At 39.8% G+C, this 15,867-nt stretch overlaps 1 protein-coding gene across 1 annotated transcript in view; it reads left to right on the top strand.

Moving 5' to 3' along the window:
- Positions 1 to 15,086, top strand: part of MARCHF3 (membrane associated ring-CH-type finger 3) — a 69,802-nt gene extending 54,716 nt beyond the window's left edge. Inside the window, exons 6-7 of the mRNA XM_050329806.1 lie at positions 4,789 to 4,998; positions 8,742 to 15,086. Coding sequence (XP_050185763.1) covers positions 4,789 to 4,998; positions 8,742 to 8,900 — 369 coding nt within the window. The 3' untranslated portion in view covers positions 8,901 to 15,086. The remainder of the gene's footprint in view (positions 1 to 4,788; positions 4,999 to 8,741) is intronic.
- The last annotated feature ends 781 nt before the right edge of the window (positions 15,087 to 15,867 follow it).

The following is a 15,867-nucleotide window of genomic DNA, read 5'->3' as shown; positions in this document are numbered from 1 at the left end:
AAATATTTTCTCAACTGAAAAGGAACTGTCGAGTGTTTGTTTTCCTTGGCAGAACACTAGCCCAGGAAGGATTCAAGTCACCCAAAATGTTTCATTGCTCTGAAAACAAATGGACATATCATTCTAGTCTGGGAGGCTTTGAGTTACATGTAGTCAAGCCAGGACTGAAGACATTTCACTAAAAAATATTAAAACGAATTTTTCAAGTGAAAAAAAAAAGTTTTGGAACAAAACTGTTCAGGTGTTTTGTTTTTGTGGGTTTTGTTTGGTTTTTGTTTGGTTGGGTTTTTTGGTTTTGTTTTTGCCAGGGGTATTTTGGTTTTTTTTGGGGGGGAGGGGAAAGGCAATACATGGTCATCCTGGTCTTTTAAATGTTCTTCATTCAAGAGAAAAATTCTAAAAAACAGGCAATATCAGTATTTCTGTGCTGAAAGCCCAGGGCAAAATGCTCACGTTGGTGGTCACTGCTGGCATGAAAACAGAAAAAACAGTAATTGCCATGGTTCTGATTGTGTTCAGGCTGCTCTCGACAGAGCTATCAGCATGAAAAGGACTAAATGAACTGATACACTTGAAGTGCATAAGCTAAATTTAGTTCAAAGAAAAATACATTTAGGGTAAACAACTCCTTCCTGTCTTCTCCCCCACAGCTTCATGCATGATAACTATTGAAATAACCTGCTGCTGGTGTGACTCCAGCAATTCTTTAAAATCAGTTTTCTAAGAAAAATATAGTGAATTAGAAGAGCTTTCCAGCAGAAACAGGGTGTAGCCTTAGGCTCTAATTGGGAAAAACACTATGCACATACTTTACTTAGCATTTGTCAGTCACCTACTTGAAGTTAGACCTGTAGAGATGAGCACTTTCAGGATTTGCCCTTTGGCAAAGGTGAAGTAGCTCAAAATTTTGAAGGTGTTTTACAGCAGTTTTCTGCTGGCAGCTGATTTTGGTTAGGATGTATAAATTCTGAATGTGTACCTCTCCAGTGCGTTCTGGTCTTCAGTTGCTGCTTGTTCTAATGATTTCCTCCTCCAATTCTTCACTTTGCTGGCACCTTGTGCTGATGCCTCAGCCTGTTTCCCTTTTCAGAGGAGCAGTTCTCCTGTCTTTAGTTATGTTTGCTTAGGCAGGATGGAGTAAAAGGATGTTAAAAGGAAACCAAGCCTATTCATTCATTCATCTCAGGAGTTTCAGATTATTTGGCATTGCCAAATAAACATCTCTTTACATTCTCACTTGAAAGGTGATTTTTGACAGTTTCATAGATCTGGTTTCATGTGCAGTTTTAAATAGCAGGTAATATTTTGGAAGCCATTAGTGGGCTTGTAGATCAAGAGTCTTTCAGGGACTGTTGCAAATCCACATGAAGTTTCTGAGCATTAGAATTTGCGTTCAGTTGAAGGAAGTGTGGAGACTCCAAATTCAACTCTGCTTTGTGAAGTAAATGCAATAAATCCTTGCATGTGTCTACATATGGCAGCGTGTGAGGTGGAGGAACCTCAGGCGTGCTAACAGTGTTTTCTCGAGTCCAATGCAGTAAATCAAAAATCCCTTCCAAAATGTAAGCAATTTCCTTCATAAAGCTATGCCAGCTTTATGGGTTCTAACCTACACTCCTCCTCCTGAGAGGCTATTCCAGAGCTGCATCCTCTGAAGGATGGGAATATTTTTCTGACCCTTACCCTAAATTTATTTGTGGCCAACTATTATCCATTTGTTCTTAAGCAAACATTGTACATTAGCTTAAGTAGCACTTTAACTTCACCAATATCCCTCTTCAGTTCTCCTTTCCTCTGGTTTCTGTTTATTTTTGGATAGTACTTGATAAAATGGAGCTTTGCCAGGTAGGTCAACATTTTACCTAAAACACGACCCTTTTTATGACCCCATTTTTGTTCCCCCCTCCTCCCTCCCCATGGATATTATTACTGTGAGAGCCTTCATGTATTGCAGAAATAATTGAGCACATTGACACATTTTAATAGGACAGATTAGTGTCATAGTGCAGATCTGACAGCTTTACCTCGCCTTACATCTTGGTCTTTGCCAGCAAGGTAGTCCCTACCCTACTGCCACACTAATTAATCAGCTTAGTGCCTTGTTGGGATCATTCTGTGGGTATCAGTTTCACTAAAGGATTTGCTGACTTGGCTTTTTAGCTGTAAAATAACTTGAGAGTGATTATTTACAAAAAAAAAAAAGACTGAAACCTAGAGTCTAAACAGGAGCAGATTTAAAAACAAGTGTGCACCACGTCAGGAGAAAAATATATGCTGTGACTGAAATCCATACAGCCATTGAAATAACCTAATCTTTGCATTTGACTTCCACTTCAGAACTAGCTAATGAAATTCCTCCAACTTTTAAGGTTAGACTGTAGAATTGTGATGGGTTTATTTATTATTTAATACTACTCTCTCCTGTCATGGCCTCATCTAATATTTGAATTACTTGGATTTGACTCTTTGTTCATATGTCACAAGGCATAAAGATTGCAGGGAGCCATCAGCCTGAGAAAGCAGCTTCACACTATTTTTGTCTGCTCAAATTTTCAGTCAAGTAAGGTGGCACAAAAAATGCTGTCTGAATTCAAATGCATTGTACTGCACCTCGTGCAAGGTGCTCCACGAGGGTGGAGAGGACAACTTATGCTTTAATGTGCGTGCTCCCTCACTGCATTCTTGCTCAGGCCTGTGACCTATTTCTTGCACTGTCTGAGCTTCATGGATGCCAAAAGTACCTCAACAGACTGCAGTTTGAGGATGCTAGCTCCACTGAATGGACTCAACTGTTGCATGTGTTCTTCATCACTCAGTTACAGGGGGACAGTCACCAATGGTACAGAGATAAGGAGAGAGTGGTATTCCAGTCTGCCCTGGGAAAGTGGTGAACACCTGCAGTTCCTACTGAGATCAAGGAGAATTGTGAGTGCTCAGCATTTCTGTTCCAGGACACCTTTTAAACAAGTAACCTTTTTGCAGTCACCTTTAAATTTAAGCAGAATCTTGATTTTCAGGTGCTTTCAGTCCCTCTTATTTCCTTGGTGGTTTCATATTATAGGGACTTGTAGAAATTGAACTCCGGGGAAGTTGCAACCAGTTCTGTTTAGAAGCAACCAAATATAACTTAGATCTGTTATCCATGCACCCCTGGGGGGTGCTTTTAAGTAAATGGATTGAAAGTTCCAAAGAAAGTGGTGCAAGTCTTTTACATATGACTTCATAGCATTCTCTAGAAACTGCAGTAAAATAAAAAGTTGTTCAAATGTAAATGTATGGCTCCTTATTTTGCACAAGCTCTGCTTCCTGCCTCTTGCTTTTCTCCCCTTCATACTGGTGGGATGGAGGAGTGAACAAGTGGCTTTGTGGGTCCTTAGTTGCTCATTGGGGTGAACTCACCACAGCTGGTTAAGGAAAGGAAAATAAACAGTATTGAGCCTCTCTCTTGAATCAGCATCTTCCATTACAACTTCTTGCTTATAGTAGTACAGAGCAGTTATGAAGCACTTCCCAATTCCTTAGGATTTTAAAAGTATTCAAGCAAATTAAAAGCCTGCATCCTGCAAAAAAAAATTTTCTGATCCATATTTTTGTGTTCTCCTGAATTCCTGAATTCACATGAGAGTGGGTCTTTGGCTTCTGAGTTAGCCTGTTGCAGTTAAACCCCCCAAAAATCCTGTGAAGTAGATTATTTCTTATTTCATTCTAAGAGATGGTGATGCTGAAACAAACTTGTCTACTGATTTTTGTCTTTTTGCTGGTGCCAGGTTAGTTCCTGGTCAGTTTCTTGACTCTTATTTACACCGTATCAAGATGGAGAGATAAATGCAGTATTTGTTTTCATGGTGTGGAGAAACTGAGCAAATATGAAGCACAGGTTGAGAACAACAGAGAGGTGGGATATCTGGATGAGAAGTAATCATTAGCTCGCACATTGCTCTTAGCCTTGTCAAAACTCTAAAGTCCTTCTGTTCCTCCAAGTCATTTATGCAGCACTGTAACAGGGAAGAATAATAATAAAAAAAAACTAAGGTGTCTGGAAATTCAGGGTATTAACTGGTGAAGGGATGAAGTTGCTTCCCCAGCCTCAGTTTCTCGAGCTAAAGAGACAGGACTTCTACTGCCATGTGTAACATGTTGGGAGGAATGATAGTACCAAAGAGTTTAAGGATGCATGAGCCTTATCTGGTTCTGCTAGCACAAGCAAAACCCATAAAAGGATGCTGCTGAGCAGGTTTGACCAAACTCTGTGCATTCAACTCTGCTTGCATGTGCATACCTGAAAGCAAGTTGAAAATGGCTTTGCAAATATTACCAAAAAAAAAATGTAACACCCCCAAAACATGTAACCCCTCCCAAAACCGCCAAAACCAACCCAAACCTAAAATAGCATACAAAATACGAAACATTTTCTACTCACTCAAGTTGTAAGGAAAACATGTGAATCATCCCTCATTAAGAAGGGGTTTCTCAAGCGGCTCAGGAGCCAAATGCCAGGGCTCCTGGCATTTGCACTGTGCAAAACACTTCCTTTTCTCAAGGCAGCCTTTACCACATCTGAATAAGTGATGCAGTAGATACACACAGATAGAGGTGAACACCAGCAGGAAGAGAGGGGGAGAAGTTGAGGCAGGAGTTCTTCAGGATCAGCCAAAGCCACATCCCATGTGTGGTCCACCTTCCCTCCTCTTAAGGGGCAGGTGTGTGTCCTGCAAGTAAGCAGCTCACTCTGGGTAAAGCATCCTTCCTCCTGTGCTGACACTTGCTTTGTCTGAATTTTGCCTGCAGTGGCTGAGGAACCCAGGCCCCCAGCACGAGAGGAGGACTCTCTTTGGAGACATGGTGTGCTTCTTGTTTATCACCCCCCTGGCGACCATCTCTGGCTGGTTGTGTCTGCGAGGAGCAGTGGACCATCTGCACTTTAGTAGTAGGCTAGAAGCTGTTGGACTCATTGCACTCACTGTGGCACTCTTCACTATTTACCTCTTTTGGACCCTAGTAAGTATTGGGGTTTTTATTTGACTCAGAGGAATGAGACGACAAACAATCGAGAAAATTAAGTAGAGAGTGCTGTAGGGGGTGTGGGCCATTGCACAAAACATTGCTTGTATTTACCCTCCATACCGATAAATATGAATTGCATTTGCAAAAAACCTCTTTGGTTCCACACCATTCAAGTTCTCTTGAAAACCAGAAAGGCAGTTTGTTTTGGGATCAGAATTCTGAAATCTAAACACCAAAGCAAATAGAAAGAGGAAGAAGGGAAGTAACATGAAGGAGTTCAAGATAGATGCTACGGGAGGGAGTTTCATCAAAAATAATGTGGAAAAGATGAAGGCACAGCACACAAAAAAGATTTAGGTGAACAACTTGGCTGCCAGGGAGGATTCAACTTTTATTCTAATGCAACATCTGGCCAACTTTGTAATTCAAAAGCATTGGATATGGGTGCATCCCATGCTTTCCTCATTCCTCATTCCCCATGCTTGCAGTGGTGAGGGAAGTGCACAGCAAAACACACCTTACACCAAGGTCTGTAAAAAGACAGCTGCCTTTGCAGTGCAGCTTAATCTGCATCCTGCAACCCAGTGTGAGTCATTTGCATGCCAATCCATCCTAAGAGCCACTTAAATCTGTGCCAAGTTGTTACACTGAGATCAGTTCTTGGCCCCAGTGCACTGACAGACAGTTGGCCCAGCAGAAATGAAGGGAACAGAGGGAACAACTGCCAAAATCAGTGTTTATCAAGCCATGGTCTAGCAGTTCACTGAAAACCCCTGGTTAGTGTTGATTTTGAAATTTCACACCTCTAGCTCTGATGTGGGAAGGAGAAGAGCAGGGTGGATGCAGATGGGGAGCATCCACAGAACTGCTAGTGTGATGGTGCTGGGCTGTGACAGGAAAAGCTCATTCTTGCCCTGAGTGGGGGCAAGCCAATCCTGCCTCTAGCTACTATTACTACAGGGCCAGCACACAGCCCTCCCCCCTCAGTGGGTACAGGCACACTACAAGGCTGACCTCTTCCAGCAGTTTTTGATCAGCGCAAGGTTCTGAGGAGCTGACACTCTGAGAACTGCAAGAAACCGAGCCCTGAGTAAGATTGGAAAAGAGAAGATAATGGAACACAAAGCTCCCACGCTGCCTCACAGGTAGTTCCAAAAAAGCTGTCAGAGGTATTGTCTCATTTACACATTTGTTACAGTGAAACCTTGTCTCACCCATAGAGGAGTGCAGGCAGCAATCAACAGCAGGGAAAGATGAGTTTTGCCTCAGCCTCGTTGAGTTTCTCTTTTATTTGATTCTGGTTTTCTCTGAAGCTGCAGCACTGCCCTGTCACAGACCATTTACTGCAGCAGTGAGGTCACTTGTTTTTCCTGCAGTGCTGTGTGTAGATATGTCTGTCAGGTGTGTAGATATGTCTCCCAGGTATGCAATCAAAGGTGGTTCAAATTTCCTTTGTGTATGGCTGTCTTAGAAACCCAAATGCTGCCCCATTTACCTAATACACTTAATTTACCATCACCAAAATTGTTAGAAGTTGTAAAAGGCAATTTTTAGTTGGATTTAATTAACCATGACACATGGATTTATCTGACTTTGTATATTAAGAGTACTGCAGCACCTCTACTTTAATCCCAATCCCTGTCTATTACATTTGCAGTGGAAGTGGCAAAAATGCCTTCTATTCACTTTATTACTTTTATCCCTTCAAAATATAGAGAGAAATGTGTTACTAGCACTTGGAGAACATGGTGATAGTGAGCCTGATGTAAATGCATACCTTGGTTGATTTAATCAAAATACAGTACTTTTGATGTCCACTGAGTTGTGGACAGTTGTAATCCCACTCTAAACTATTATTCAGAGCAGTAGGAGCTGGATGGGCTAAGGAAGCAGTGTATGCAGCAGGAAGAGGCAAGGCAGGAAACCCTTCAGGGCACTGAATCACTCAGTGATTGAAACTAGAAGGCTAATCCCATCAAAATTCTTTAGCAGAACCTGTATTGTAATTTTTTGCAAATGGGAGAATCCTGTATTGCTTACTTAGTTATGGTAGGGAATGTGTTGGGTGCTGTGGGGTTAATTACACACAACATTATATAATGCCCCTTTAGGTCATGGGAAAATCAAGAAAACTAAAACTTCGTTTTATTTCTAATAAGGCAAAAGCTGTCATATAGATTATTTACACACCGACAATTATGCCAGTGAGCAGTGAACAAGAGATATGCTATTTTTAGCACCCAAGACATTGGTTTATCCCTTCCTCTAAAACAGACAGGTTACCAATAAAAAACTGCTGTTGCTTTTCCTCTTTATTTAATCACTGCAACTGATGTACACACACCAACAAAAGCACCTGCTAATCCTGAGAAGAAAGCTCCAGACATTAAAAGGAAATTGCTATTTAAACTAAGAATTCAGGGCCACACTCTGCTTTCTCTTGTACGCTGGTCATCTTGATTCCTCTAAAATCAAGTAGCAGCTTGGTGTAGAGCAGGACGTGACCCTTTAGCTTCCAGTACAACTCCAGTTGCACTTCAAGTACAACCATCTTCCAGTGCTGGTTTATAACAAAGGTTAGACCAAGTTAGAAAGGTAGACACCCCCCTTGCTGTCTTACTGAAGAGATCACAAAGGGAGTTTAACGTGTCAAGGAATAAAGAAAATCTAGTCTTTTTTTTCAGAATTTCAAGAGTTTTTCATCCAATGTAACAATTTAGGGTGAGTAAGTGGTACTTGGCTGAAATTCAGTAGCTGACATCACTTGGAAACTGCTCCCAGACAAGAATCCTCTGTAGACAAAAATAACTAGGGTATCTTGTGATATCTAAGCCAGTTAAAGCCTGGCTTAACAATGCAGCCGTTACTCAAAGAATCTCATGTGATGATACTTGAAAACTCAGCCTAAACTGTGCCTTCACTCTCCTGGAGCAGTCACTGCCTTTTGCATGGCATCCACTTTTGCAGATGTTTGGGTGTTTTTACCCTCCTCAATACATCACGATTCCTGCTGATACTAAAGTGTCCTTTTACAAGAGATTTGTACTTTCATATACAAGGTGCCACAGAAAACAGAAGCAGGATGCAACACCTGGCTGTCACTAAGTAGTAAACTGCCTTTTAAAAACATGGGGACAAGCTATCTTGCACATCCATAACAGTGAGGCATTCCTCTTCCCCAGTAAGGTTGAAATTGGTTGGCTGATGAAAAAACTTCAGAGACAATAGAAACTGAGATACACGTCATCAGATGGCTCACACTGATCTTGCTGCCTTTGTGCAATACTGACTTTGACGCATTCAGCAATAAAGCGTTACAAGGTAGAACATACAACCCTGCACAGAGTTTAGGTGCCTGCAAGCCTTCACCATCCATCCAATTGCATTGTTTGTCAGTTTAAACCACAGCATGAAAGCATCCCAAACTTATTCTCACTGTGTCTGTCAACAACACTAGTTGCTGAGAAAGACAGGGGCACGATGTCTGATTTTTTCAAGTTATAAAAAAGGGGAAGGACAGGTAGGCGACAGCAGAAAGTGAGGCACAGGCTGCTTTCCTTCCCTACTGTGGCATCCTGGGGCATGAGTCACCTACAGGATAGTTCTCATCTTTTCACCACTTTTTGCCCATTAGGCTGCTTATCAATTTTTTGTTCTGCCCAAAGGCACTTCCCCCCAGGCCCCAATGAATCCTTGGAGGAGCACAGTGACTGAACCCATCTCTGTTCTCTCCTCAGGTGTCCTTCAGGTATCACTGCAGGCTCTACAATGAATGGCGTCAAACCAATCAAAGGGTAATTCTGCTCACCCCAAAGTCTGCTCACATCCCCCACAACCAGCAGTCCCTGCTGGGCCTACAGTCCCTCAAAAGGAACTCAAAAGAGACAATCGTTTGATTTGGCCAGGTCTGCAGAGGGGCCAAGCACTAAGAATATTTTCCTTAAACTCAGACACTGCCCAGAGCCACTGCCTAGGAGTGTGTTATTCCCATTAAGAAACTCTTTGCAGAGAATTGAACCACTGTTTCAATCCAAATCATGGATGCTGCATTTGTATGCTATTTGCCAAGCTGCCAAACTTGTTTATTTAGCAGGTAGGGTATGGATTCTACAGACTTGTGTTAAGTCTTGCAGCATCGAGCGATGCAAACTTTTTTTTATTGTTTAAAGTATTAAACTGTGGTAATCAACAATGCAAACCAGGTTTTAAAAGTGCTTTGTTTTTATAATTTCATGTTCCTGCAGTATTATTTCTTTAGGCAGCTAGACAGTAACCAGTATTGCATTCTCTTTCCAAAAGCACAGCAACAGCATTCCCTCACTTGATTTTATCTGCAGGTCTATTATACCCATATTTGGATTATTGAAGCTTGTCTGTAATGAGTTCTACAAATTGACGTATTATTTAAATGCTATAAAGTGATTAGAAAAATATCTTCCATATTTTCTGTTTGGCAGGGAAGGTCTGATAGGAAAATTCTTCAGTAATAAATTCTGCGTGTGCAAAAGAGAGAAATTACACAAATTGCAGTAATCTTCCCATCAAAAGCATTACGGTATGTAGCACTCAGGAAAAAAAATAAAAGTACTTTTTGCATACAGAAGCAACAAATCAGGCACCACGTTCTTCACTGAAGTGCACGTTCTGTTGGAGTGAATTCAAACTCAACCAATTCACTCTGCATTTACACCAAGCTGAATTTAACTCTAAGACTTACTTTTGTAAGGAAAACTGCATACATAATGAATGAGATTCCTCAAACAAGTTTTAGGAACCAGGAACTCGTCTTGCATAAAAAGCAGGATTATTTTAAAGCTGCAGAATTTTCAGTTTGACAGTAGATTTAGCATTGTATGTAAACCCTGACCTCTCATGGCAGCACTAACGACTAAGGCATCTTTTAAAAAAAATTAATACTTATTTTAATATATTTTAAATTAATAATAGAGCTTACTATGGTGATGAAACTGAATTCGGAGTGTAAAGACTAGACCTTATTCCTGGATGACATTATCTATTTCCCCTTGGTTTTATGCCAAATTTCTTCAACAATTCTTCCCTCTCAGAAGACACAGTTATGTAGATAGACTTATTTTAAATAATTACACAAAATGTTACCAGCAAATACTGCTAGAACTAGAATTTGATACAAACCCTCTTTAATTTTTTAGAAATGTGTGTAGATGGCAATGCCATCATGTGCTTTGTTTTCCAAACTGCAGGAACTAAAAACAAAAAGGTAGACATAGCAGGAAGGCTCGTAATTTGTCACTAAAGTTCAAGGTATTGTGTGTTTACCATCAGACGTGAATTTACTTGATGTTGTGTGTGCTCTGTGGGAGAAAAAAAGCTTAGTATACAAAGCCAAATCTGTTATCTTCTTTATTCTGTCTGTGGACCAGTCTAGCTGAAAGCATGTTATTTAACAATATTCTTTGTAACTGTCAATTCCATGGGGATATAAAAATCAACTAACTATATAAAGCAATAATAGCCTCATTCTGACATAAGTCTACTTTCACAGCAAGACATGCAGGAAAATCATGAACCTGCAGATCTATACTCATAATAAGGTCAGAGGTTGGTCACATTTGGCCATGAATACAGTTTTCTCTTCCAGAGAAAACTATACAAGACGCTGAAGACATGGATATTACATGCTCTGTGACAGCCTAAAACCTGTAGCACCTTTTTTTTTTTTTTTTTTTTATAAGCCCTCTTCCAAAAGGTAACAACTATGTGGGTAGAAGACTGAACTTGCACTTCAGCAGAATTCCAGGTTAAAAGAAAACCTGCTAAAGCAGATCCAGCTGGGAGAGGACACTGTCAGACAGTGTTTTAATGCCTACACCTTTGCTTTAGGTAAGCTTTCTTCAGAACTGTTACTGCTTTTGCTTCTTTGGGAGATGCCCCAGTAAGCTGGCCCATGAAAGAAGTGTTGCTCTTAGCAAGTACTATTGTTGGGTTTGTTTTGTGAAGCAAAAATTTAGGATGATGTAGAATTAAGTGGCAACTCGAAAAGCAATTATTCAAATGAAGCTGCATGTTATAGGCACACAGATCACCACAGTGACTTGGCCCAGCTCATCTGTGATATTTCAAGTTTTATTTTTTGTTTAAAGACAGCTTATTTTATTTGAAGAAGGCATGCTGCAGCAACTAGAGAGAAAAGTATGGTCCAGCTTAGCAAATGCATTACTGATTTAGTTACTGTGCTTGATGCAGAAGTACAGCAGAAGTGGCTGGTGAATTCACAGCAGCAGTGTCCCACGTATTTTCTTGAGGAAAAGAAAATGTCGGAAAAGATCCAGTCAGACGCTTTCAATTGCATTAAACCCATGGAGAAAAACATGCTTGTATTCTTCCTTATTTTTCCTAAAACGTAAGATTAGGGAGGTGGGAGATTACTTATTAGTCCCACTTCTGTTCTGAACTAAAGACTCACAGACAGAAGGATCTCCCAGATGAGAGTTGCCTTTTCTTCCACTAGTTGAGGCTGTTGCCACACCCAAGTCAAAAATTCTAGTAACCACTGTAAAACTGGATCATTACAGTACATATCCTACAGCAGCAGCAATACTCATTTTTGTCTGAATAGATGTGAAAGACCAAATTAACTGCAGCAGGAGCCACAGCTACCGAAGCTCCTGGTAGTACAATGACACCTTTGTTATGCTATCCTTAAAGAGCTCCCAGCTCAGCAAAAAATAACTTAAATAATGAAAGGATAAGGGACCACCTTTTTATGCCTTCTTTTTTTTTTAATGTCACCCAGCTTGCTTCTCAGCAACTTTAAGCTTACTTCTCATGCAGCTGGCCTTGCCATTTACATTCCCTTTCCATGTAAGAAGTTATATAGAGGGAACAATATTTCATCAGTATTCAAATCAGTATTTTACACTGCAGGTGATAAAAAGCAACCTATTACGGTTCAGTATAAATGGGGTGAGTGCAATGCGAAGTGAGGAAGTTTTAATTCTTCTACATAGTCTTTTCCCCTGCACGACTAGTCTATCCCATTACATAAAGACTTAGAAATTCCATAGTTTTCTGTTCAGCTGGAAGTAAGTCACAACACAAGCAGCATTAAAAATACTTCAGGTTTTGGTGTGGTGATTTTTTTCTTTACTCAGCTGCATAGTTCTGCCACACTGAGACCTCCAAACTGTCATTTACATTTCATTTATTAAAAACAGCTGTGCACCAGTTTCACAGTATGAAGTCACACAGGGCAGTGTGACAACTCAATGCATAAAGGGACTTGCAGCCAAAATGTGCAACTGGCCTTTGATACAATGGATACCACCACAAATTGAGAATAGGTACCGGGGGAGGCACATGCACTAAAAGAGATAAAGCAGCTCTATCTGTAAAAAAAAATAATTGTGAGCTTTTCTAATATCTTTTGTTACTTGTTAATTAAACAAGCATTTTCCTAGCAGGCAGAATTGAGTATTGCCTATTTACTGCCAAATACTGGTTGGGGGTACTCAAAGTATCTTTAAAAACTACTAGACAATTCAAAATCATAGAATCACACAATGCAGGTTGGAAAAAAACCCTCTGAGTTCAACCACTGACCCACCACTGCTGCGTTCACCACAAACTGTATCCCCAAGTGCTGCATACACAGGTTTTTTGAACACTTCCAGGAATGATTATTCTACCACTTCCTTGGGCAGCCTATTCCAATGGCTGACCACCCTTTCAGTGAATCATGTTTTCCTAATATCCAGTCTAAACCTTGCCTGGCACTGCAGGGGTTGTGACCTGACACTTCCCCTTGCTGTACCTCACACAGTTGGCCTCATCCCATCAGTCCAGATCCCTCTGCAGAGCCTTCCTGCCCTCCAGCAGATCAACACTTCCACCCAAGTTGGTATTGTCTGTGAATTTACTGAGGGAACTCTTGACCAGATCAATAGATACTGAACAGAGCTGTACTGATGATGACACCACACTAATCCACTCCGTTATTCCACAACTCAAATTTAGTTTCACATGCATTTCCCCGTAAGACAGCCTTTTCAAAAAATCTTCCGGGTTCTTAAATTGTTTTCACTTTTAAAAATTTTTACTGATTAACCTCTTACACCTGTTCATGGCAATGCTACGAAACATTTCTCTTCCTCTCTTTGGTGTCAAAAGATTACAGAACTGATTGTGGTTTTCTTCAAACTCTATTGTAAGCATACCAAATACTGTCCCAATAAAACTTTACATAATCAGTGCTGACACTCTATCTACAACATGCCCTTAGGAGCAACAACAAAACACATGACCTTCAAAACCAACATGCTGCAGTTGCAGAGAAAACCAATCAACAGTTTCATTCCATGACTTATGTTTTGGAAAAAGTCAGACTTGATTGCCCTTAATTTTGTTCACAAAAGTACAAAACAACTTTGCTATGAAAATTGATAATGTTATATGAAAATATGATAATTGTTAACTGCAGGAAAATCCTATCAATCAATCAGATAAGCTGAAATGTGCCTTTCTTTATTAATTCCCAAATTTCTTTGGGATTAATCACTCAAAGTCCTGTTTTTATGCAAACTGACTAAAGAGAAACTAGGAGAGGAGCAAAGGACTTGGACAATGAATGCACACTAAGCAAAACCTGAGATAAAATAACTAACTTTTGCCACAACCCTGTGATGGATCTAGTCAAATATTAAAAATGAGCGTCCCAGCATTTCTTTGAGGTAAACAATCATATACCAGAAAGGCTAAATAAGCATTCACACCCATCATACACAGCCTCCATTCCCTTTATAAAAAAAGAAAAAAAAAAATCACCAGTCCCTGTTTTGGACTAGGACTTTAAAATCTTTTATTTTCCATGAACTACTTGCTTTCTTTGCCTGGAGAAAAATATTTCGTAGTCAGTTAGCATGTGGCCTTTCTGCACAAGCAGCAGTATTTTTTTTTCCTACTTGAAATACCTACACTGCTTACAAAGCAGCATGAATATAAAAGGCACTGTTTCACAGATAATAAACATCCTTTTCAATCCAGGAACCCTCAAATTACTGTACTTACTACAAATTACAGTGATAAGACAAATTTTCATGGAGAAACTAAACTAAGACCAACCACTGACATGGCTTAATTTATAAATTAATAATTAGCATCTATTGAACACAGAAGTATTTACATTATTTACATATTGATTTTTCTGTCTATTTTGCTGTCTGCTTGGGCAATTATGATGTAGGTATATACAGCACAGAAAAAGAAGTCAGAAGACAATTTTTAGCACAAAGCTAGTCAACAACACTGTGAACTAATTTGTACTAATTTTGATTACACTGAGGTTTTTATAATGACCACTATAAATTCAAAGAATGCAGTTTACAGGTTTGTTGCTTTGCTGTGAAACAGACCAAAAAAATCAAATTTCTATAGAGATAGGATGATCAGCTAGGAATGCTTTACCTTGCTGGAACAGTGTTAATTGTACAATACTAGTGCTGGACAAATCACTTGTTTCCTGAACAAATTCTTAATCTGTTTTCCACAGGAAGGATTGTATTTAAGCAGGTACATTTCTTGAAAAGTGCGGTTTTTGTTTGTTCTGTTGGTTTTTGTTCGTTTGGTTTTTGTTTGGTTTGTGGTTTGGTTTTGTTTGTTTGTTTCAAGTATTATGAAGAGTTTTCACATGCTGGATGATGGAATTTGTACCTTATGTCAGCTGTGTAACAGATGAGGATAATCTGTATCTTTTCCAACTCTAGAAAGGGCTGAATGTAACTAAAAATAAAATTTACATATTACTCTAACAGTAGTAATAAAAAGACCTCCCAAAATTTTAATCACAAGTTGAACGTGACTACAGAGCTAATTAGGATATTGTTTGCTTCTTCTCTGGCTGATTTTCTGACTAAAATGTTTTCCCAGAAAACATGAACACATTTCACGTAACATTGCACATAAGCCAAGGAGCTCATTTTCCAGGGGTCAGGTACCTTTTACCAAATCCACCTGTATTGGTATAATTATGGCAGTAACCGCAGCAGCTGAGGAGATACACTTTGCAGTCTAACAGAAACATGTGCTCTCTTAGACACTGTGTGACAGAGGAGGAAAAAAAAATATTGCTATTAAAAACTGGCATTTGCCACATACAACGGCACAAAATACACACCCCTACACAAGCTTGAAGATGGTGTTTTTCAGTCCACCCCACCCTGCACTCATCAAAATGTACCTCTGGACTTCAGTGTGGGAGGATGGGGAGAACGCAAGACAACAGAAGCAGTTCTTATCAAATGCTTTCAGAAGCTATGGAACCTGCAGGGAAGTGTAGGAAGTTTTATGGTGGTACTGCTATTCAAGTAGTAAAAATAAAACCAAAACAAGATGTCCACCTTGTGGTAGGATGTTTCACTCTAAAAGTCAGAGTGAACACACACACTCCAGAGAAGAGACATTTGTGTTTCCAACACCCTTCGTTAACAGAAATCCTTGTAACAGTAAAAGTCTTTAAAATCCATATTTTTTCCAGTCATCCATCACAAGAGTGCTGATTTACCACAGCATTAACAGGATTCACATAAAAGACCTCTTCGTAGAAAAAAAAAATAGTTTCAAGTAACAGCTCCTATCTACATGTTCAGGTGAGAGTTCCAGTACTTTTCATCATCCATGTGACAAAAACCAGGTTCTACAAAAGCTATAACCAAGAATACTTGATTATACAGGAGGGTTCCTACCATGACCTAAGAATTAGATACCCAATGCTCATCTATCTGCATAACCCTTGCCCATTACCCCCTTCACCTTCTGTTGGCACGTGGTTGAAATGCCACCATGTTGTTCACCAGGAAAGGGAACTTAACTAGACGAAAGATGTTAAAA

Source organism: Myiozetetes cayanensis, unplaced genomic scaffold, assembly GCF_022539395.1.
Source record: "Myiozetetes cayanensis isolate MyiCay16 unplaced genomic scaffold, myiCay2020 scf4, whole genome shotgun sequence".
Lineage (NCBI taxonomy): Eukaryota > Metazoa > Chordata > Aves > Passeriformes > Tyrannidae > Myiozetetes > Myiozetetes cayanensis.
The sequence above is the reverse complement of the archived record's forward strand: the minus strand, read 5'-3'. Positions and strand labels throughout refer to the sequence as shown.